Source organism: Salvelinus sp. IW2-2015, linkage group LG13 (genome assembly GCF_002910315.2).
Source record: "Salvelinus sp. IW2-2015 linkage group LG13, ASM291031v2, whole genome shotgun sequence".
Lineage (NCBI taxonomy): Eukaryota > Metazoa > Chordata > Actinopteri > Salmoniformes > Salmonidae > Salvelinus > Salvelinus sp. IW2-2015.
This window is the reverse complement of record NC_036853.1, coordinates 23,120,533-23,145,553: the sequence shown is the minus strand read 5'-3', so window position 1 is coordinate 23,145,553 and position 25,021 is coordinate 23,120,533. Positions and strand designations below refer to the sequence as shown.

The window sequence follows — 25,021 nt, the reverse complement described above, 5'->3', positions numbered from 1 at the left end:
GACCCTCATTTGAAGGAGGAATATGATTCGAAGCTTTGAGTTCAGACATCAGTATTTAATTTACATAATTCATAACATTTGCATCACTTTAAGATGTTCTCATGAATACCTTTTAAGTCAGACAAAAAAAGTGCAAATATTATCAAACAATATGTTGTTACATACAACACTGTGTACACTACACTATTGCACACAATCAAAGTTAAACAAAAATGCCAAAGTGACTGAGCCTTGGGGTCCTCTTTTTGACCAACGTTCTGGTAAAACCGCCTCTAACAACACACATACAGGTCTTTACACTGAGTAGTGAGAGCAAGGTAGTGATGGGAGAAATAGCCATAGGATGTCTGTRATCAACAGACAGCCCGGCAGATGTTCTCATAGCAAGGCTGGCTGGTTCACATGACATTGAGGAAAATGAAGAGGATGTGATACAGCTTTAAGCTTATCCCAGAATGTGACTTTCCAAATGCTGGAGGAGAAAAGGCCTTATTATAGGTCAACACATTAGCGGTGACTCGAGCACACAGGGGATATGACAGGAGAATGTATGTTACAGCAGGTAAGTTGTCTCTTTCTATAGCAAAGCAAAATACAGGACACAGTTAGAGTGGTAAGAACATTGTGCAACTCACAGCCACCTGACACCTGGTCTTTCATGATGTGTTTCAGTACAGTCGACATTTGATCATGACAGATCTAGTGTTATTTTACAAACTGCGGTGAGATTCAAACAACTCTGTCATGGCAATGTATTTTTCTTTTTTACAATATAGCATCTTTGACAGCTGTCACAGTCATCACGGACACAGTGAGAATAGTTCTATACTAAGTACTGCTTTTGAATACATGTAAAAAATTAAATTTAAAAAAGAAACAAAAATAAGCTTATTCTGTACATTGCAGACAAGGCTCAGAGATGACAAATATATTGTTTCAACATTGTGAAAACCAGTGCTTGAAATAAACCCCACGAGATAAGGAAATGTTTTTATTTTAAGGGAGATAAACCAGGGTGATCATCTGTCATGTTGGGTTATTGGCTACTGGTAGCCCTTAAAACACTGTTCCCAAAGTACCCTTGAATGAAGAATCTATATCCCTTTTTCATACCTGTCAAGACACATCTTTCCAATACATCAGCATTTCTATCTTGTATTATGTTTAGTGCATGATCTATTTACAGCTGTGGAGCTTTGATTGGCTACTGAAGGGAAGGAAGGGTTGGGATTGGCTATTGCAATGGCCAGCAGTGGCCATGATTGGCTGCTGTAGGATCTTTTGACTTGTTGGAAGATATTATATAGTTGATAGTATACAGCCAGGTAATCTTGAAAAAAGTAATTTAGTTTGTGTTCAAGTATTCGTGTAAGAGCATGCTTGAACTGAGTGTTCATGTTTGTAAACGTGTGATTGTATTTATATTATGAATGTGAAACACACTTTTGACATAATCATACAAGTGCATGGTTATTGTGGCATGGGAGGAGAATGACTTGGTCTGGGGGCTGAGGTTAGAATGCAGGGTCAGGTGCAGACCAGAGAGGAGAGGTCATGGGATGGTTTGGGACAGGGGTCATAGTTCATGGGCAGTGTGTGTGTGTACTGTACTGATGCAGTGTAGAGGTTAGAGAGTAGGTTATTTGATGATCTGAGGGCAGTCACTCCAGGCTTTAGCCTTGCGCTTGGCCAGAGCCAGCCAGGCCGGCTCAGTGGACACCTGGGGAGAGTCAGTGGATGGGAAGCGCTTGGTCAACTCCTTCACTGCAGGGGGCGATGGAGTGGAGTCTGCAATCTCAACTGGAACACAAGACCCAGAGAGAAAGGGTTARAATGCACGCCGAGGACGCCATAAAAGTTTAGTAATCCATGCAATTTATACAACAGATTGGTTTGATTATGATGATCCAGATGTAATAGAATCATGTTTCATATGTGAGATATCCTAACTGTCTGATCTGATCTTGGGAAAGTGTGATATCAAACACTTGTGAATATGCAAGCAAGCTCTTACCTGTGACAGAGCTGGGCAGGGTGTTGGCTTTCTTCAGGAGGTCCCGGCGCTCCAAGCGGCCCAGGAGGGTGTCTGGTCTCTTAGCTTCCTCCGGTGTCTGTGGTTTGGGAGGGTTGGTGTTTCTACTCCCCTTACCCTCCATAGGACTAAGCAACACATCCTATGAAACACAGTTACCTTTCAGCTGTGCTCTCCTACTGTTATTAGTACAGGTGACTACTGAGAACATGCATGTCTTTCTCTACATAAGCATATATGTGTGTATGTACGGCATTCGTGTATGTTAAAGTGCATTAACATACGCTGTCTTTGTCCTTGGTTTGTTTCTCAGACAGTTTGGCCTCTCTGTGGCTGCGGCGTTCGTCTCGGCTCTGCTGCTGCTCCCTGAAGCCTTTCTGTTTCTGCAACGCTAGCGTGATCCACAGAGGCCCTGACTCCTTGTCCTGGACCCGCGTACTGTCCAATGAGTGCCTGCTCTGCAGTGATGGCTTTCCCTCTGTAAGGGGCGAGACGAGACAACTATCATATACTGGGACATTCACACAACATTACTCAAGTAATTAAAATGCAGGAGTGACATTCCTACTCGCTTAAAAAATAAATCCATCAAATCTCTGTCTTGGACTAGCAGCACAGGCGTTTCCCAAGGTGACACTGACCTCTTCTGATGAGCTCCGTCTTCCTGTCAGCCTTCTCCCTCCAGGGGATACTGATGGAGGGGAAGAAGGACCTCTTCTCCTTGGGCTCCTCCTCCCCCTGGCCCTGGCTCTGTCCCTGGCCGTTCCTGTGGAGCTGGGCCACAGCTGAGGTCTCCTCCCTCCTCCTCTCACCTCGCTCCTCATGGCCAGCTGAATCAGCCTCCACCCAGCTCCTCTGGACCACTGCGTCACTGGAACTCTCTCTGCCCACTTTGGGGAGTGGAGAGGGGGGAGGGGTTGCAGATTTAGGGGATGTGCTGGGTCTCTGATAAAGTGAGGATTTGGAAGGCAGCTTCTCCCCCTCGCTGTGCATGGAAGGGGTGGMAGACTTGCCTGCTTTGGCCCGGGGCTCTGGAAGAGATACAATCACATGTCCAGGCTTGACCCCAGGAAAGCTCTCTCTGAGTGGAGACGCAGGGCTGGAGCTATTAGAGAACACTGAGGCGTCAGAGTCGCGGTCAATGGGGGTCAGAGGCGAGGGAACCCCGTCGAAGCTGTCGCCGGCACTGTACCTCTTCTTCCTCTTGTCTGTCGACTGATCACTGTGGAAGCGGAGGGAGTAGTTGGTCCTCCTCAGCTTGATCCCAAACGGAGATGGCTGGCCCTTCTCCTCCCCCTCCTCCCGGCCATCAGAGTCCTCTGATTCTCCTCCCAGGCTCCCAGTATCTGTCTCAGAGCCCTTGGGTCTAGGTGAGGCCTGGGAAGAGCTGGGGACTATGAAAGATGGGAGGTCTTTGGCAAACATACACTCCCCTGTTCCGTCTGCAATCCGGACAGTCTTACCGCCCCGGCTCTGGGTCTTGCTGTCTGGGGCTAGTGAAGCTGCAGGGGGAACAGAGGCACTGGAGGAGGTGTCGGAGACAGCAGACGCTGGCCTTCCTCCTTCCTTCTCTTCCTGACTCAACACCTCAGAGTTCCTGTTTGAGTCGGCAAACTTCTTCCTGGCCGGGGTGATGGAGAACTTGGCGCTGGCGGACATGGTCTTCCTGAGGTTGCTATGGAGGAACGGACTCTGGTCCTCACTGCTGGGTCGGCTCTGGCTCTGGTGGTCTGGGTATTCCTCATACTTTCCCTCCCCAGTCCCCTTGAATATCTTGGAGCGGATACTGGCCCACTCTGCAAGGACGGCTGCACTGGACTGGTCTGTGGACTCGCTGAGGGATTTGGTTTTCCCAGACTTGCGGTCTGGTGAAGTCTTGCTCTTGGTTGGTGGTGGGGTGCCCATGGCAGCTTTCTTTTCATCTGCCAGACCCAGGAGAGACTTACAAGCGGTTTCTTTGATATGGTCCAGGTTGACAGCAGTCCCACAGAGCTGGGCACCCGTCACCAGGATGGCTGTGTGGGGGACATACTGAGAGGACGGGAGGGTTGGGGAGTCAGCTCCTCCAGGGGACGAGGCCTTGGCTCCCTCTTTGTGTTCAGCCACAGCGCCTACCTGCTGGCTGGAGGCCGGCGTAACAGGCGTCAGGTTGACCTTCTGGAACAGGATCTGCTTCTCCCCAGAGGACACTTTGAAGGTGAACGGCCTCTGTCTCTCCTCCATCTCTCTCCAGCGCACCTCCTCCGCCCTCCTCTTCCTTTCAGGGTCAGAGTTGCTCGCAGCCACTTCTGCACACAGTCTCTTCTCCTCCTCCTCCTCTGCAAGCAGTTTTCTCTTTWCTTCCACCTGCTTTTTCTTCCTTTCCTCCTCTTCTTCTGCCTCTTTCAGTCTCTTTTCCTCCTCTACACAGAGACGCTCTGCCTCCAGTTCGTGCTGCTTCCTCTCCTCTTCCTCTTTCCTCATTCTTTCCTCTTCCTCTTTCCTCCTTTTCTCTTCCTCTAGTGTCCTCTGCTCCTCCTCTCGCTGCATAAGCTCCAATTCCTCCCTCATCCTTCTCTCTTCTTCTCTCTGTATCCTCTCTTCTTCCTCTCTAATTCTCATCACCTCCAGTTCTCTCTGTCTCCTTTCTTCTTCCTCCCTAATCCTCTTTTCCTCTTCTTCTTTCATCCTCCTCGCCATCTCCTCTCCCTGCCTCCTTTCCTCCTCCTCTTTACGTATAAGTTCCTCCTCTTGTTGGCGACATCTCTCCTCCTCTAACTCACGCAGCCTCCACTCCTCTGCTTTCTTCTTCCTATCCTCTTCTTCCTCTCTGTGCCTTTGTTCTGCCAGCTCTCGCTTCCTCCTGGACTCCTGTCTCTCGTTCTCCTGCAGTTTCTGCTTCTTAGTTTTCTCTGGGGGTGTCTCTTCCTCAGCGGTTCTGTATTGGACGTCGGCTGCATCTGTTTCCTCCTGCAGTATGCCAGGGATATCCACCTCCTGCAAATCCTGGGAAAAAGTATGTATTTTGATTTCTATTGTTGAGCTCCATCTCACTCTATTCCATCTATATGACAATTCTATGCATGCACATTCATACCAAAGAAAGACCACCAACTGTAAGGAACCTGACCCCCTCTCACCTGTGTGAATCGGCGGTGCTTGCGGGAGATCCTCTGGTTTTTGGGTTTGACAGACAGTTTATGCTTGGCAGCGGTGTTGTCCAGTCTAGGGACAGACTGTGGGACTCCGTCCAGGTCGATGGACTCGATGGTACCGGTGGCTGGAAGAACTCGTTTGGACCTAGGAGATTTCACTGGAGTACTGGGAGTCCCGTGCTGGGCAGCTCCATGGCTCTGGCTGGGCCCTTGGCTCTGGCTGGCCCCCTGGTTGTCATGGAAACAATACATTGTCAACATCTTCCTATATTTCCAACACTAATTCTTTAGGTTACTACTGTAGCATTATAAGCTAACAGTGAACCAAAGAGTATGCAATTAGTATGTATACCAATAGTGCCCAGTCTGCCATTAATAATCCTGCCTTTACCTTTGTCTCTGTGTCCACTGGCTCAGCTTCCACCTGGGCTAAGACCTTCAGGGGGCTCCTGGGCACCTCCTCTTCATCTGAGCTGCCRTCGTCTCCCTCACTCTTCCTCAGAGAGGGGGGCCTCTGGCCAAACTTGATATTCTGTGCTATCTGCCTCTGCTCATTCAACACGTACACACACATTTTGGGTTTGGTGTTAGACATTGACGAGAGCAGTAACGTTAAAGTGTCTGTTAGAGTGTAATTGATTGTTACCTGGGGCAACGGTTGACTTACGAGTTGTCAACCAAGACTGTGAACATACATCTGACTGTGTGTGTGTGTGTGTGTGTGTGTGTGCATGTGTGTATTTAAGTCCTACCTGCAGGTTCCTGACTTTATCGGAGACGTTTTCCTGGGACATGGTATGTTCTGGACTGGGCTCCTGTACTGCTTCCTCTGGGATAAACACACTGTCGTGGGAGAGGGCTCGGGAGCCAATGGGGTTAAGCTCCCTGCAAAGACAAAACGGACACTACAGTTATAGTATGTTATTACAGTCAGTCATTCATTTCTGATAGGGTGTAGTGTCCCTCACACACTCTAAACTCCATAAATTAAAAGCTAAAGGTCAGTCAAGCAGTTTATAGACCACATTTCAACTGAACCGCAGCCCTTTCTCACCAGACCGTGATATTTAATCGACTCTGCTGACACGAAAATAGATAACCAGATCCATTGCAACCGAGAAGCCACGTGGTAATACAGTGTCTTCAGAAAGTATACATACCCCTTGATCTATTCCACATTTGTTGTGTTACAAATTCAAAATTAATGTAAAAAAAAAAAAAAAAGAATCTAACCAATCTACATACAATACCCCCATAATGACAATGGGAAAACATGTTTTTATACATTTTTGCAACTTTATTGAAAATGAAATACAGAAATATCTAATTTAGATACATAAGTATTCACACCCCTGAACCAATACTTTGTAGAAGCTCCTTTGGCAGCGATTACAGCTGAGTCTTTCTGGGAAAGTCTAAGAGTTTTGCACACCTGGATTTTACAATATTTGCACATTATTATTTTAAAAAATTCTTCAAGCTCTGTCGAGTTGGTTGTTGATCATTGCCAAACAGCCATTTTCAAGTCTTGCCATAGATTTTCAAGACGATTTTAGTCAAAACTGTAACTAGGCCATTCAATCAGGAACATTCAATATCATCTTAGTAAGCAACTCCAGTGTATATTTGACCTTGTGTTTTAGGTTATTGTCCTGCTGAAAGGTGAATTTGTCTCCCAGTGTCTGTTGGAAAGCAGACTGAACCAGGTTTTCCTCTAGGATTTTGCCTGTGCTTAGTTCAATTCCATTTATTTTACTCGTAAAAAYAACTCCCTAGTCCTTTCCGATGACAAGCAAACCCATAACATAATGCAGCCACCACCATGCTGGAAAATATGAAGAGTGGTACTCAGTGATGTGTTGTGATGGATTCGCCCTAAACATAACGCTTTGTATTCAGAACATGAAATTAATTTCTTTGCCACATTTCTTGCAGTTTTACAAACAGGAATCACAGGATGCATGTTTAGGAATATTTGTATTCTGTATTGGCTTCCTTCTTTTCACTCTGTCATTTAGGTTAGTATTGTGGAGTAACTACAATGTTGTTGAGCCATCCTCAATTTTCTCCTTTCACAGCCATTAAACACGGTTTCCTTCCTCTCCGGCAACTGAGTTAGGAAGGACACCTGTATCTTTCTAGTGACTAGGTGTATTGATACACCATCCAAATTGTGATTAATGACTTCAGCATGCTCAAAGGGATATTCAATGTCTGCTTTTATAAATGTATTACCCATCTACCAATATGTGCCCTTCTTTGTGAGGCATTGTAAAACCTCCCTGGTCTTTGTGGTTGAATCTGTGTTTGAAATGCACTGCTCGACTGAGGAATATTACAGATAATTGTATGTGTTGGGTACAGAGATGAGGTAGTCATTCAAAAATCATGCAAAACACTATTATTGCACACTATTATTGAGTCCATGCAACTTATTATGTGACTTGTTAAGCACATTTTTACTCCTGAACTTATTTAGACTTTCCATAACAAAAGGGGTGAATACTCGACTCTTGCCATAACAAAAGTTGAATACTCGACTCAAAACATTTCATTTTTTCATTCTGAATTAATTAGTAAACATTTCTGAAAACATAATTCCACTTTGACATTAGGGGTTATTGTGTGTAGGCCAGTGACACAAAATCTCAATGTAATTAATTTTACACTCAGGCTGTAAAACAACAAAATGTTGAAAAAGTCTAGGGGTGTAAATACTTTCTGAAGGCACTGTGTATATGTGGGATATAAGTTGGGTCTTAGTGGGAATAGTATCATAGGCTTTGTCTGTGGTCTGGGTAAGTGTGTCTTACTGAAAGGAATTAAAGACATAACGTGCTCAAGGCCATGCAGACTAAATTATTGATAAGACCTGTGTTCAGAGTTTCATTTTGAGGTGGAGGCCTGTACAAGCAATAGGGGGAAAACTGCAATTGCGGTACAACTCAACTCTTTATGAAAACATTATGAGCAATGTATACATGCAATCTTGACTGCTGGAGTATTTCACAGTATCAAACAGAATGCATAAATGTCCTGTTTACCTCAGATGTTGATTGGTCTCCTCATCATCTGAGACGACTCCGTTGCACACTTCCCCTGTGGAGAAGCTGGCCTTCAGCTCTACTGCATCAAAGCCCCTTTCCGCTGCCTCCCTCTTCTTCCTCCTCCCAAACAGGCGTCGGAACGGCTGGAATTTGCCCTGCCGTCGCCTCTCTGCAGGCCGAAAGAGAAATTATAACCAAAGCCACTAGCCACACACTATCAGCTTATCTCTCTTTATATCACACRCATGGACATGTTTGATTACATATAAATGTGTGGGCCGGAGTGTGTGTGAATGTGTGTAATTTACACAAGGTGTGTGAATGGATACAAAAGAACTCCACAGCAGATGAAGTGAAGAGAAAACCTTGGCTCGGTTGATAATACTTACCTTCAACAACAGTACGTTTACGTGAACTCCTATCGGAAAGCCTATGTACAGTAGTAGGACTACTCAGAAGGACATGGTTGAGAACCAACATTCTGATCACATAACAGGCTGAATCATTCTGTACTGACTGGACCTTTGGGAGTCACTCAGTAAATCACTCACTCTGACTGACTGACTCTGTCCTTCCCATATCCAAACATATACTGTAATCCGTATGTCTACATATAATATCACAACATGTGTTTCACTTGAATACTCAAACACTCTTTGGATAATGTAGAGACACACGTGAGGAGCACTTCTTTGGTTATAGTTAATCCATGAGGTGATCTTTGATCATGGGATGAAATACTATAAAACATAAATACTATAAAACAAAATGGCTGTTGTAGCCTCAACAGTGCATTTTTTATTCTTGTTATGCATAAGCCATAAACAATAAAGTATTTTTTTAATTTTTCCAATCCATGAGAGTACCTTGATTCCTTCTGGAAGTTTGGTTGCACAAAGGTTTTTTCTGCATAGTTTACTATCCAGCATCAACTTATTTTTGTTCTATGGACAGTTAAAAATACACTCTTTTTCAAAGCGACTTTAGACAGTTCGTAGTCTTGTGACAGACGACAGTTCAAAATACTGTAATACTGTTCCTGTTATCGACACAGCAAGGTGTGCTGTGGACTTTTGAGGTTCTAGCTGGTTGTTACACTAGTGTATATGGATCATTCTTGGGCTCGGGTAATATTACAGTCCCTCTAACTTTTTATATTATATTTCAAGTATTGGGTAACCAAATTGAAATGTTAAAAGATTTTGTATATTCAGTTGAAGTCGGAGGTTTACATACACTTAGGTTGGAGTCATTAAAACTTGTTTTTCAACCACTCCACACATTTCTTGTTAACAAACTATAGCTTTGGCAAGTCGGTTAGGACATCTACTTTGTGCATAACACAAGTAATTTTCCAACAATTGTTTATAGACAGATTATTTCACTTATAATTTACTGTATCACAATTCCAATGGGTCAGAAGTTTACATACACTAAGTTGACTTTGCCTTTAAACAGCTTGGAAAATTCCTGAAAATTATGTCATGGCTTTAGAAGCTTCTGATAGGTTAATTGGCATCATTTGAGTCAATTGGAGGTGTACATGTGGATATATTTCAAAGCCTTCAAACTCAGTGCCTCTTTGATTGACATCATTGGAAAATTWAAAAAAAATGGTTCATCCTTGGGAGCAATTTCCAAATCGCCTGAAGGTACCACATTCATCTGTACAAACAATAGTACGCAAGTATAAACACCATGGGACCACGCAGCTGTCATACCGCTCAGGAAGGAGATGTGTTCAGTCTCCTAGAGATAAATGTACTTTGATGCAAAAAGTGCAAATCATTCCCAGAACAACAGCAAAGGACCTTGTGAAGATGCTGGAGGAAACAGCTACAAAAGTATCTATATCCACAGTAAAATGAGTCCTATATCGACATAACCTGAAAGGCCGCTCAGCAAGGAAGAAGCCACTGCTCCAAAACCGCCATAAAAGAGCCAAACTACGGTTTGCAACTGCACATGGACACAAAGATCGTACTTTTTGGAGAAATGTCCTCTGGTCTGATGAAAGAAAAATAGAACTGTTTGGCCATAATGACCATTGTTATGTTTGGAGGAAAAAGGGGGAGGCTTGCAAGCCGAAGCACAGGGGTGGCAGCATCATGTTGTGGGGGTGCTTTGCTGCAGGAGGGACTGGTGCACTTCACAAAATAGATAACATCATGAGGAAAGAAAATTATGTGGATATATTGAAGCAACATCTGAAGACATCAGTCAGGAAGTTAAAGCTTGGTCGCAAATGGGTCTTCCAAATGGACAATGACCCCAAGCATACTTCCAAAGTCGTGGCAAAATGGCTTAAGGACAACAAAGTCAAGGTATTGGAGTGGCCATCACAAAGCCCTGACCTCAATCCCATTGAAATGTGTGGACAGAAGTGAAAAAGCGTGTGCGAGCAAGGAAGCTTTCAAACCTGACTCAGTTACATCAGCTCCGTCAGGAGGAATGGGCCAAAATTCACCCAACTTATTGTGGGAAGCTTGTGGAAGGTTACCCGAAACGTTTGACCCAAGTTAAACAATTTAAAGGCAATGCTTAGAAATAGTAATTGAGTGTATGTAAACTTCTCACCCACTGGGAATGTGATGAAAGAAATAAAAGCTGAAATAAATCCTTCTCTCTACTATTATTCTGACATTTCACATTCTTTAAATAAAGTGGTGATCCTAACTGACCTAAGACAGGGACTTTTTACTAGGATTAAATGTCAGGATTTGTGAAAAACTGAGTTTAAATGTATTTGGCTAAGGTATATGTAAACATCCGACTTCAACTGTATATTTAAATGTCCAGTATTTTTTAAATGACGCGAAGAATTGTCCCCCAGCCATTTGACTTAACTTAGGAAATTAATATTAAAATGTGCACATTATTAATAACTTTTTCCATTAATGSAAACATATACTACCAGTCAAAGGTTTTAGAACACCTACTCATTCAAGGGGTTTTCTTTATTTTTTTTTACTATTTTCTACATTGTAGAAAAATAGTGAAGACATCAAAACTATGAGGTAACACATATGGAACATGTAGTAACCAAAAAAGTGTTTGAATAATCTTTTGAATATTTTATAATTTGAGATTCTTCAAATAGCCACCCTTTGCCTGGACGACAGCTTTGCACACTCTTGGCATTCTCTCAACCAGCTTGACCTGGAATGCTTTTTGAAGTTCTTGAAATTTTCCGTATTGACTGACCTTCATGTCTTAAAGTAAGCAGTATTTGAGCTGTTCTTGACATAATATGGACTTGGTCTTTTACCAAATAAGGCTATCTTCTGTATACCACCCCTACCTTGTCACAACACAACTGATTGGCTCAAACACATTAAGAAGGAAAGAAATACCACAAATTAACTTTTAAGAAGGCACACCTGTTAATTGAAATGCATTCCAGGTGACTACCTCATGAAGCTGGTTGAGAGATTGCTAAGAGTGTGCAAAGCTCTCATCAACGCAAAGGGTGGCTATTTGAAGAATCTCAAATGTAAAATATATTTTGATTTTGTTTAACACTTTTTTGGTTACTACATGATTCCTTATGTGTTATTTCATAGTTTTGATGTCTTCACTATTATTCTACAATGTAGAAAATAGTAAAAATAAATAAAAACCCTGGAAAAAGTAGGTGTTCTAAAACTTTTGGCTGGTATTGTATATTTGTGTTCTTTTGTTGAGAAAGTATTTTTATCAAATAAATGCATGCTTATTGATTAAAATCACACAATTTAGCTCTGTCCCTCAGTGTACACTCAACCCCGTTACGCCAACCAAACTCCGCCAATAAAAATGGTCAGTCCACCCTTATGTGCCATCATTAACAGCAAGTGACATTATTCAACCATTTTTAACTGCATGGTACAGAAACAGGCAAGTAATCACATTCTTTAATATCTGTGTTTTATTGTTTTTTAAAGACAGGTGGGGATCATCGAGCAGACCAACTCAACCCCATTAAATGAAATAAAGATGGAAAACTAGTACTTATCAAAATTATACTTTAACCCATAAAAATATACAATCTTTTAATTTCGTTGCACACCATGTGGTCTCCTGTCCTTCACCAGATGAGGAGCAGAGGCCATTTTGAGCCCCCCCAAAAAATTAACCCCGTCACACTCAACCCGTACACGTTTCATTGTAACAGGGGTTGTAAACCTATGACAGGGTTGAGTTATATACTTTATTTATGAATATTGCAAAAAACAAATTAATAATTGAATATATTATACATTATATATTGTTTATATTCACTTATGAAACATGCTGTAATGTGTTCTATGTGAACAAAAAAATATATTTTAAGGCAGGTAGCTCCTTTAAGTCGCTCTAGATCCTAAATTACTCAAGGATTAGTGTATACATGCATATATTCTAAGAATCTTTGATTTAACGTTATCAGCTGAAACATCTAGGGAATGATGGCACCCACATCAACAGCAGAAAGACAAACACAGTGTCGAGCACGTCAAAATGCTGACCCAGAAAAAAGGGAACAATACCTTGAGAGAGAGCGTCAGAGATGGAAGAGATGTTGAGGCAGGGAAAAAGAAAATGATCAGTGATTTAAGTGAGAGAGACCAGCGTCAGAAGCGGAAACAGTGGAGAACAGCATACAAAAGAAGCAAGGAGGGGAAAGGAGCACTGAGGAACTTGACCACTCCTCCACAAAGTCCAGATCATGTTCCAGAACAGTCCCCACAGCCAGGATCTTCAAGGTCAGGGCAATGTGGCAATGGTACATGGAACTTTTTTGAGTCAAGCCATGGAAAAGGGGCTGATGGTGGGACTGATGGTGTGGGAGGAACGTTGAAGAGAACGGCGTGATATCAGTGATGCACAGGAGCTTTACAAAGCCCTCCGTGAGAAAACACGTCAGTGAAGCTGTTCTTTGTGAAGAGTGCCGATGTTGAACGTCCGATGGAGATGATGTCAAGCCCGATAAAAGCGGTGCCCTCCACCATGACAATACACCAGGTCATCACCCTTGCTCCAGGTGAACTGATGTCTCGTGATGTCAGCTGCCTTTGTTCAAAAAAGAAGGACCTAAACTGTACATGCTTTAACACACACCACTTCAGTTTCTGGCAGAAGGTCCTGGCTGCTCCAGAACAGCCAGCCAATGAGGAAAATCCACAACCTGTGGACGAAATCCAGGTCTTCTTGAGCAGTGGTGTGTAGTGGAATATGATGATGACCTTTATCCAGGCTTCATCCTCTGCACGGATGAAATGAGTGTACAAGTGAAATGTATGCATCGTGTAGGACCAAAAACATTTTTATGGTCTTTTGGAGATAACATCCACTGGTATCAGTTTGATGAAGTCCTTGAGATGATTCCACCACCACAGCGTGTGACATGCTGCCACGTAGAGGTTGAGAGAGACGTGTGGGCCAGAATGAGTGAACATGGTGCTCCTGAGAAGAAGGATAGTCATGCTGACACTCCTGCTGTAGTTACAGCTGTTCTCGCGTTCCAAATGCCCTTGGAAAATGTTCCTACAGTTTGATGATACGTTGAACTTTTCTGATGAAACCTGTTGAATGTTATTAATTACCCTAATGCCGGATGTGTTTTTATTTATTTTTCGATATTTACTGTGGTTTGGTTAATAAAACCCAGATTATTCTAAATATATCTAATGTACTTATTACATGGTTGCATACAATGAAATGCAATGTTTTGGGGTAAATCTTGGAGGGATTTTGATAGTAAACTAAACTAGTTTATATAGAAACCAATGTGTCTCTTCAACCCCGTTACAGTATTCAACCATCACCCTAGTCTCAACCCTGTCACATGACAATATTTGTTAAATAACATTGCAAAGATGAATAAATATGAATTGAATGTCTTCTGAGCTCAGTCTGAAATGTTAAAGACAATCCCAAGAAGATTACATTTATGTTGAAATTCTGAATTGAAAGCATTTTTTTATTTAAACGATGAGCCCGTTGACACGTGTCTATTTCAGGGTTTACTATAGCAACATTGCGATTTTTCATACATTTTATATTTATAATAATTGAATTGGTTTGGGGGACACATGAGCATTAGGTAAATGTTGATTTTATAACAAGTATATTTTATAATCATATTCAGACAACTTCCATATTGTTGGTGACTGGGTTGAAGATAAATAGTGTCCATATCAGACAAAAATTGACAATAATAAAACGGCTTTAATGCCTGAGGTGGGAAAATATGTTTTCTTGAAAGTTTAATATGTACTTAATGCTGTGGGGTGTTCAGAAAATGCATATAATCTAGTAAAAAAATTAAGTTTATTTAAAACAAATATTACCGCAGCCCAAGAATGACCCTTATGTTATACTAGGGAAATTGTGTTTCCATAGGTAGGGCTGACAGTGAGGACTTGTGAAGAGCAGAAACAGTGACTTCCTTACAATTGAACAGTCACTGCCCAAGCCTGAAGCAGGGTTGTTTCGGACGTATACAGTCCACATTCGAAGTTCCCATAAACCAAATGGCAAAAACATTCAATAAAATCCAGCGAATTGGTGCAACAACAAAAATGATGTATTATTCTTACATCTAACAAAAATGATTCTCCAATCAACTTAAGGCATAGACTACCTGACATGAAAATACATAATATGGTCTGTATGTATTGTAATGATACAGCAGGGAGCAGGTCTCGAACCCTCGACCTTTTAGCCCGAAGTCCGGCGCGCAATCGACTGTGCCGCAAAAGCATGCTCGTGCGGCAGAGTCGATTTCCGCGTTTATAAACCCAGGGTCGTTACACTGTGTAAGGTCAAAAGACCTAGACGCTCTCCCGTCTAGCTAGGACTCCCGCGCGAAGACCCAACTTCCTGCCTTTAGCCTATCACTAACACACTTGCCACGGTACAATGAATGGGTAAGAGAGGGAGCCAAAAACGAAGTTACACTAATAACAAAATAATATATCTCGATCAAGTAAGTATAAATCATAAAGGTACGTACCTAATAGTTCATCACATACATTCATATTTCATATACAGTGCCTTCGGAAAGTATTCAGAACCCTTGACTTTCTTCACATTGTGTTACGTTACAGCTTTATTCTAAAATTGKCTAAATATATTTTATCCCCCTTATCAATCTACACACAATAGCCCATAATGACAAAGCAAAACAGGTTTTTAGAAATGTTTGCTAATTTATAAATTAAAAAAATAACGGACCAAGGCCCTTCTCCCCCGATTGCTCAGTTTTGCCGGGCGGACAGCTCTAGGACAAGTCTTGGTGGTTCCAAACGTCTTTCATTTAAGAATGATGGAGGCCACTGTGTTCTTGGGGTCCTTCGATGCTGCAGAAATGTTTTGGTTCCCTTTCCCAGATCTGTGCCTCGACACAACCCTGTCTCTGACCTCCACTGACAATTCCTTCGACCTCATGGCTTGGTTTTTGCTCTGACATGCACTGTCAACTGTGGGACCTTATATAAACAGGTGTGTGCCTTTCCAAATCATGTCCAAAAACCGAATTTACCACAGGTGGACTCCAATCAAGTTGTAGAAACATCTCAAGGGTGATCAATGGAAATAGGATGCACCTGAGCTCAATTTCGAGTCTCATAGTGAAGGGTCTGAATACTTATGTAAATAAGGTATTTCTGTTTTTTATTGTTAATAAATGTGCAAACATTTCCAAAAACGTGTTTTTGCCTTGTCATTGTGTAGATTGATGAGGATTTAAAAAAAWATATATATATTGTAGAATAAGATTGTAACGTATCAAATTGTGGAAAAGGAAAGGGGTCTGAATACTTTCTGAATGCACTGTATTCCAGGCATTTATATATCAATTCCAGTTGTACTTTATCAAAAGCCTTTAAAAAAAATCTGTCTGATTAGGATGAATAATATCCGACATTACCTTTTTAATTCTATACGCCATGGAATTTGTCTGAATTTTTGCATCACAACACTGAATTGTAATGGTCCTCCAATTTTTTTTTATGGACTGGATCTTTATATTTACCACTTGGGTCCTGTTTCAGTAGTTATGAAAATCAGACCTTCTTGTTGAGTATCTGATAATCTACAATTTTTATAGGAGTGGTTAAAACGGGTCCTCTGAGTACATCAAAAAAGGTTTGGTATACCTCAACTGGTATGCCATCTATCCCAGAATTTTTGCCAGACTTAAAGGCTTTAATTGCATAAATAAAATCCTCCTCTGTAGTTTGGCCTTCACATGAGTCTTTCTGTACAGTTGTTAATTTTACATTATTAACAGAAAAAAAATCCATACAATTAACTTCGGTTAGTGAAGATGGAGGAGACTGAAATGAAAACATATGCTTAAAATAATTAGCTTCCTCTTTAAAAATATTGTTTGGTGAATCATGGATGACTCCATCATTCGTAACAAGTTTCAGTAAATTATTTTTGGTAGCATTTCTATGTTGAAGATATATATTTTTTTTTTCTCGCATATTCCATCCAGTTCACTTTATTTTTTTATAATATGTTGCATTTGATCTTTCTTGAATAAGTTCCTCTATTTCTTTTTGTTTTTTCTATAACGTAGAATAACGCTATCTATCTGTACTGTTAGTCCTTTTTACTTTGTTAATATGAACTATTTTGACCTAAATTGCTTTTGTTTTAAAGATGAGTATTGACTTGCATGTCTTCTAAAGGCACATTTAAAAGTGTCCCATACAATAAGGGGATTTTCTGTACCTATGTTATGTCGGAAAAAGTCAGTTACAAATGATTCTGTTCTAGTTAAAAACATATGATCATCCAATAGGCTTTGATTAAATTTCCAATATCCTCTCCCACATGGAAATTCTGTAAGAGTAATGTATATGCCAATTATTTGATGATCCATTAAGCCAAGATAGTGCAGGTCCCAGTGAGTCCCATGACCCGGGCCGTGGAGGTGGAAACACAAAAGTCTGAGGCTTTTTGGTAAAACACTAGGGTAAATCCTCAGTGGAAATGCAACATTATTAAAGTGTAGGGAGCTCCTAATGTGAACATTGGTGCTCAGCATGCTGACAGAGCATTTTAGATCTGCCAAGTGGTAGAATGCTAACACACCAGACCAGCTAGGCCACAAACAAAACAAACCAACATGACATCTACAGAATCCCCTGCTATAATATTGACTGATGAAGCTCTACTACAGCGAAGACAGGAAATTATATTGACAGCCATGCTCAAGAGAATTTCCTGTTTATCAGAGTATAAAATGCGGTTCCCTGAGTGCCGATGCTTATCTCTGGAAATGTCAATGTCAGTGTGTAAAGGACACATTACAGTGTACATCTCATTTCTTCTCTCTACAAATTCATTAGAGATTCGCACCCTGAGTCCTAACCTCATAATGCACTTAAGGACAAGAAAGTCTCATGGACAAGGAAGCTTGTTGTTCATTTATCTACAAGGCGGTTGCCTACTGCTACTATAACAACATAATGATTACATTACAATATCATTTTGCTGGTATTGGCCATGTGAATTATAGACCAGTATCCAGGCTTGAAATATTGATTCAGTAAATTACCTTTGTCCAAAACATAAATCATAGTGTACCTACCTACTACACAACCACGGACGATGCAAACCCCTCCACTGGCTCACACTGATAGGGCATGATTTCAGTTGGTCATGATTGAGTCAGGGCAACAGAGCAGTTTTCAATGCCACAGTGTTGAACTGAAGATAAGACGAGGACCTTTGATTCCAAATCTTTATCGCCTTGTTAGCTTTCCTTGCCAGTCAGATATAAACTTTAAGCCATATAATCTAATCATTCCCACATCAGGGGTGGTTAGGGGGTGTGTTTTCCTGGATTAGTGCATGTGTTCCGCTGTGTGTCTGCATGAGGAAAAGCTGAAGAACATACGCACATCCAGGTACTTCTTTGTAGGTMCTGGAGTTATGGGTGAATTCATGACAAATAACAAGGAAAATGCTGCTGTTCATGCTCCCAGGTGATTTTATTGTTACAATGGTTCGACCCTTAGGTCTTCATGAGCAGCCATGTGTCTGTACGAGCAGCTATGTGTGTATCTATGTCAGTGTGTGTGTAACTATACTAGAAAAGTAAACTTTTTGTTGTTGTCGACATACTGGGTACATGTTGTTAGTCCCCACAAGATGAAATGCTATTTCTAGGGGGTTTAGGGTTAAGGTTACAATTAGTGTTAGGGTTAGAATTAGGTTTAGGGTTAGGAGCTAAGGTTCGTTTTTGGGTTAGAGTTTGGAGCTAGGGTTAGGTTTCGGGTTAAGGTTTTCGGGTTAAGGTTATGGGTTAAAATCCTCCCTGGATTTTGTGTTAAAAGCTCTACAACAAAGATTTCTTAGTGTCCAACAAGCTTTCTCTGCCCTTAACCTTGTTCTGAACACCTCCAAAACAAAGGTTGTGTGGTTTGGTAAGAAGAATGCCCCTCTCCCCACAGGTGTGATTACTACCTCTATAGCTTGAGGTAGTCACCTCATACAAGTACTTGGGAGTATGGCTAGACGGTACATGGTCCTTCTCTCAGCACATATCAAAGCTGCAGGCTAAAGTTAAATCTAGACTTGGTTTCCTCTATCATAATCGCTCCTTTTTCACCCCAGCTGCCAAACTAACCCTGATTCAGATGACCATCCTACCCATGCTAGATTACGGAGATGTAATTTATAGATCGGCAMGTAAGGGTGCTCTCGAGTGGCTAGATGTTCTTTACCATTCGGCCATCAGATTTGCCACCAATGCTCCTTATAGGACACATCACTGCACTCTATACTCCTCTGTAAACTGGTCATCTCTGTATACCCGTTGCAAGACCCACTGGTTGATGCTTATTTATAAAACTCTCTTAGGCCTCACTCCCGTCTATCTGAGATAGCTACTGCAGCCCTCATCCTCCACATACAACACCCGTTCTGCCAGTCACATTCTGTTAAAGGTCCCCAAAGCACACACATCCCTGTTCTCYTCTTTTCAGTTCGCTGCAGCTAGCGACTGGAACGAGTTGCAACAAACACTTAAACTGGACAGTTTTATCTCAATATCTTCATTCAAAGACTCAATCATGGACACTCTTACTGACAGTTGTGGCTGCTTCGCGTGATGTATTGTTGACTCTAACGTCTTGCCCTTTGTGCTGTTGCCTGTGGCCAATAATGTTTGTACACTGTTTTGTGCTGCTGCCATGCTGTGCTGCTGCCATGTTGTGTCGCTACCATGTTGTTGTCATGTTGTGTTGCTACCATGCTGTGTTGTCATGTGTTGCTGCCATGCTATGTTGTTGTCTTAGGTCTCTCTTTATGTAATGTTGTGTTGTTTCTCTTGTTGTGATGTGTGTTTTGTCCTATATTTTTATTTAATACATTTTATCTGTAATCCCAGCCCCTGCCCCCGCAGGAGGCCTTTTGTTAGGCCGTCATTGTAAGTAAGAATTTGTTCTTAACTGACTTGCCTAGTTAAATAAAGGTTAAATAAATAGGGAAAATAGGATTTTGAATGGGACTGAATTGTGTCCCTCCACAAGGTTAGTTATACAAGACTGTGTGTGTGTTAGTGGGAGGTCCTGTGATGAACTGAAGTGGGTTAGAGTTACCAGGCTACTCTACACCACTGTGAAGACAAACACTTTCTGGGCTCTCTGAGTATCCCTTTCAGGGCTATAAGTAGCAACCAGTGTGGGATTTCACTCAGCGTGTGTTGCTGCACAGGGGCATTGTGGGAAATGATACAGTAACCTCCATATCGTCATCTCTGGCAGCTGTGTGAGTTTGAGTAGTGTGTTGTGCTAATAGCATCAGCATCTACATCCATCTATCCTTAGTGATTCAAATACTATACTGTATGTTGACTCTTAACTCGTGACCATGTAAATCTTACCAAAATGTCCACCTTTACCAAGACCTCAGCCAAATCATAATCTGTCCTCATATCCAATCCACCACATCGGTGGTATAATTCAATCATAGAATTAGTGTTACCTTATCATTTATTAACAATGGTGCAATTTAGAAAAACAAAGGCCTTAACAGAACAGTGCACCAACCGTTTACCAACAGGATGTCAACAGTGTGCCAGTCTGTTGAACCAGACTGCTGACTGAGCCAACCCTGAGAGTCTACTGGACTCAGCCTCTGTGTTCTAGCGTGTGTTATTGAGTAAACTGATGAGCTTCTCTAGCCTATTTATCTCTGACTGTCAGACTGTTTCTCACTCCCTCTGTGGAAGTGCTGAGTGTTATTGTACTGTGGCACTGAGATCCTATTTCCCCACAGCGTGCTCTGCTCTCCCAGCATCAGGACCTGTCCTGCACTGCTTCTGCTCTGTTTCGCTAGCCGGCCCATACTGCACTCACTGCCTCTGGCGTGCTCACACACTCACGCGTGAAACTGTGAAGGACACGTTTTCTGCAGAGTAGGACACTCAGCAGCACTCCACACGTCTACTCTAGCTAGCCGACTCCCGGGTTAAGTCTATGAATGGTCCGCATAAAGTATCTTGTACATAGTAAAGCCATTACTACTAATATTCTGCTCCCAACACATACCGACATTTTGAACTACAGCGCAACATTACATTAGACCGTTTGTGATTGGAGAAAGGAAATGCTTCAAGCCCGAGCATAAAGTGGAGAGATGTGGGCCGTGTATTGATTTACCAAGGCCCGGACCATAGTCAACTAAAACTATCCTATTGATCCATTTTTGTTATTTACCGTAGCTCGTATATCAATAATCTACTGCCATTTACTGCTCGCTGTCCTGATTCATGTTGTTTTCTTCCCTTTTGTTTTTGTCCTGCCAATTCAATCAACTCAGAATGTATCAGTTCACCACAGTAAATATCAATAGGAGATAAAAGAGCAGCTCTTCGAGCAGGAGCATAGTGCAGGAAAACACATAGAGGCCTTAGCACATCACACACGTCTCAGATAGGCCTATGAAAGCTTTTGATATCAGTTACTGTACTACACATCACCACACCATGCATTTCTTAAAGAGACACTTAAAGAGAGCTCTAAATATAAGCCAACAAAGGCCTCATTGTATCCTGATGTTATCATTCATTCTAGTCTAAGTCCTGTCTCTTTAAGGCTGTGTCAAAAAATCACTCTTGTTTTCCTATTTACCTGGGCTTTCGGATACGGTTACCTCTAAATGAGTTTCACTGGCGTCCGTAGCCATGGTAACGGCACACCTTGTCTGTGGTGAGAGAAAAAGGGAGTGAACATGGAGGTTGTAGTTGTCTTTAGTGTGAGAGTCCCTTGTCAGGAAAGAAAAAGTGAAAATGCTGTGGACAGAGCAGCACTCACTGAGTGAAGGGAGAAACATGAGAGTTCACGCAAAGGGCGCACTTTGAATGGCACACTTGTCCCTTGCTCTCCTCTATCTAGCTATGCTCCTCTCTCCCTTGGTGAGTGCTCCTCTCTCCCCTCTCTCCCTTGGTGACTAGCTTGTTAATGGCAAGGGGAACCGCTCAGAGACCACTGCGCTACACACATTTGTGTACAAACATCACTGCTATTATAAAGCCAAACAAACACCTAAGATAGCTGGGAAAAGTTTTGCAATTATATGACACTAACACACCTTTCAAATGACACCCAACGCACTTTTCAAATCAATATAATCACAACTGAACAAAATCACCGGATACTCACAGTATTATTTCCCTCTGCCTCTTCTCCTCTCCTTGCCTCACTGCAGCTGTGAATAATGTGTTAACCCAGCAGGGAAGCACTTTGTTGCTCCAGACCTGCATTTGATTACAGACCCTCCACGTAAGCACAACGTGGATAATACTCGTCACACATGACTGCAGTGCTCCCTCAGATCAAAACCACATGGTACACCCACCAAGACCACCACCACTTCTAACAGACACCATTTAAGAAACATAATGTATCGACATGAAACATGCTGGTGATATCTTGCATGTTTGGTAAAACACAAACCACCAGAGAATCGTCTCAACACCTCCCTCACACACATAGCTCTCTGGCTGCAAAACCTCTCATCCAACACCTGTCAGTCTCTAGACACCATCACGTTGTTGAGCCACAGATTTTCAGATGTACAGTGGAAACACATGGTGTGTAAAATTCTAAGCACTTGGGCCAGAAGCCTGGCATGGTGAGACAGTCCTGAGAAAGAGATGGGGAGAAATAGAGACAGACATATAAAGACAGGGGGGTAGAGATAGAGGGAGCGAGAGGGAGAGAGAGAGAGAGGGAGAGACAGAGAGTGTGATCAACAACGTGCTGTACTCTCTCTGCTACATGCTTCTCCTTTCTGAGGGTGACAGGGTCTGACAGAGCCTCTCAGAAATGTCTCACCAAGAATGGCTCTTTGTCCTGACTGACCATAGTTAGGGCAGGACAAGGAGCCAGCAATCATGTGTGGAGATGTATAAGAGGGAATGTGTATATTGTGTGTATTGATGTGCGTGAGAGTATGTTATTGGTTGTAAGGGAGTAGTGACTGTGTTAGTGTATGCCGGTATTCATGTAATTGCTGTGGAAGTGTGTATGAGTGTTTGCATATGTGTACAGTATGTGCGTGGGTATGGATGTACAGTGCCTTCAGAAAGTATTCATACCCCTTGACTTATTCCACATTTTGTTGTGTTACAGCCTGAACTCAAAATGTATTAAATATATATATTGTTCTCACCCATCTACACACAATACCCCATAACGACAATTTGAAAACATGTTTTTAGACATTTTGGCAAATTTATTGAAAACGAAATACAGAAATATCTCATTTACATAATGTGTATTTTGGGGTAAGTCTCTAAGAGCTTTCCACACCTGAATTATGCAGAATTCTTCAAGCTCTGTCAAGTTGGTTGTTGATCATTGCTAGACAGCCATATTCAAGTTTTGCCATAGACTTTCAAGTAGATTTAAGTCAAAACTGTAACTCAGTTACATTCAGTGTCTTCTTGGTAAACAACTCCAGTGTAGATTTGGCCTTGTGTTTTAGGTTATTGTCCTGCTGAAAGGTGAATTCATCTCCTAGTGTCTGTTGGAAAGCAGACTGAACCAGGTTTTCCCCTAGGATTTTGCCTGTGCTTAGCTCCATTACGTTTCTTTTTTGTCCTGACAAATTCTCCAGTACTTAATGATTACAAGCATACCCATAACATGATGCAGCCACCACTATGCTTGGAAATATGGATGGTGGTACTCAGTAATATTTTGTATTGGATTTGTCCCAAATATAACACTGTGTGCTTTGTCACATTCTTTGCAGTATTACTTTAGTGCCTTGTTGCAAACTGGATGCATGTTTTGTAATATTTAAATTCTGTAAAGGCTTCCTTCTTTTCACTGTCATTTAGGTTAGTATTGTGGATAAACTAAAATGTTGCTGACTCATCCTCCATTTTCTCCTATCACAGCCATTAAACCCTGTAACTGTTTCAAAGTCATTATTGGCCTCATGGTGAAATCTTTGATTTACTTCCTCTCCAGCAACTAAGTTAGGAAGGACGCTTGTATCTTTGTAGTGACTCAGTGTATTGATTCACCATCCAAAGTTTAATTAATAACTTCACCATGCTCAAACGGATATTCAATGTCTGCTTTTTTTATTTTATCTACCAATAGGCGCCCTTCTTTGCGAGGCATTGGAAAATCTCTTTGGTCTTTGTGGTTGAATCTGTGTTTGAAATTCACTGCTCGACTGAGGGACCTTACAGATAATTGTGTGTGTGGGGTACAGAGATTAGGTAGTCATTCAAAAATCATGTTAAACACTATTATTGCTATTATCCATGCAACTTATTATGTGGCTTGTTAAGATTTTTTTTTAAATTACTCCTGAACTTAATTATTCTTGCCATAACAAAGGGGTTGAATACTTATTGACTCAATACATTTCAGTTTTCATTTTCTATTAATTTGTACATATTTCAAAAAACATAATTCCACTTTGACATTACGGTATATTTTGTGTAGGCCAGTGACAAAACATTTTAAATTCAGGATGTAGAACAACACAATGTGGAAAAAGTCAAGGGGTGTGAATACTTTCTGAAGGCACTGTATGTGCCTGGGCATATTTTGGGTGTGTGAGTAGAATAGCTTTAGCTGAGCTGACCATATGAGTGTATGTTGAGCATGTGTCTGCATGGCAGTGTGTGTGTGTGTGTGTTGTGCTGTGTGTGTGTGTGTGTGTTGTGTGTGTGTGTGTGTGTGTGTGTGTGTGTGTGTGTGTTGTGTGTGTGTGTGTGTGTTGTGTGTGTGTGTGTGTGTGTTGTGTGTGTGTGTGTGTGTGTTGGTGTGTGTGTGGTGTGTGTGAGAATATGAGTGTGTGCGCTTGTCTGTGCTGTGGTAGACAGACTTGAGAAGCAGAGCTGCAGATGGGATGAGAGAAGCACGAGGAGCGGCCATGTGCTCTGCAGAAGCAGAGAGAGATGCCTTTGACAAGGGTACAGCTGGAACACAGTGTGACAGTGGCATAGCATCACAATGCTGTGTTGCAGTGGAGCTGCTGTGTAGCCACTGAAGAGCTCAACATCACTCCACTGTGACACAGCCCTGTGCAATGGCTTCATAGCACAGCTGATTGTCATAAGCACAGTAGGACAGCTAACAGCTAACTGCCATAGCTCAATGGCATAGCTCAGTGCCATGATAAATAGCGCAATGGGTTGGCTAAAGTGTCGTAGCTTGACAGCGTAAACAGCTTGTTGTCGAAGCGGACAGACGAGGTGGAACTGTGCAACCCTTTACCTATTTTAGCGGCACAACTTGACAGGGCTGCGCACCACTGCAGAAAAACCTTAGGGAACATCGATCTGCCCTTCTGCACAATGT

The 25,021-nt window shown here is 41.9% G+C and overlaps 2 protein-coding genes across 3 annotated transcripts in view; both read right to left on the bottom strand.

Annotated features, from left to right (window-relative positions):
* The window catches only part of paics (phosphoribosylaminoimidazole carboxylase, phosphoribosylaminoimidazole succinocarboxamide synthetase), a 36,407-nt gene extending 24,065 nt beyond the window's left edge, over positions 1–12,342 (bottom strand). Inside the window, exon 1 of the mRNA XM_070446196.1 lies at positions 12,337–12,342. The gene's annotated coding sequence lies outside the window, so the exon portion shown is untranslated. The remainder of the gene's footprint in view (positions 1–12,336) is intronic.
* Positions 41–25,021, bottom strand: cracd (capping protein inhibiting regulator of actin dynamics). 2 transcript variants are annotated; one of them, XM_070446197.1, is made up of 9 exons: positions 24,938–25,021; positions 8,211–8,382; positions 5,919–6,051; positions 5,558–5,713; positions 5,152–5,394; positions 2,674–5,017; positions 2,317–2,510; positions 2,015–2,174; positions 41–1,800 (listed from the first exon to the last, which is right to left on the bottom strand). In XM_070446197.1, the coding sequence occupies exons 1-9, from the start codon at positions 24,996–24,998 to the stop codon at positions 1,640–1,642; spliced, it is 3,624 nt and encodes a 1,207-aa protein (XP_070302298.1). In that variant the 5' UTR covers positions 24,999–25,021; the 3' UTR covers positions 41–1,639. The 2 variants fall into 2 exon arrangements, with proteins under 2 accessions (XP_070302298.1, XP_023855098.1); XM_023999330.2 differs by lacking the exon at positions 24,938–25,021 and having other exon boundaries at positions 8,211–8,379.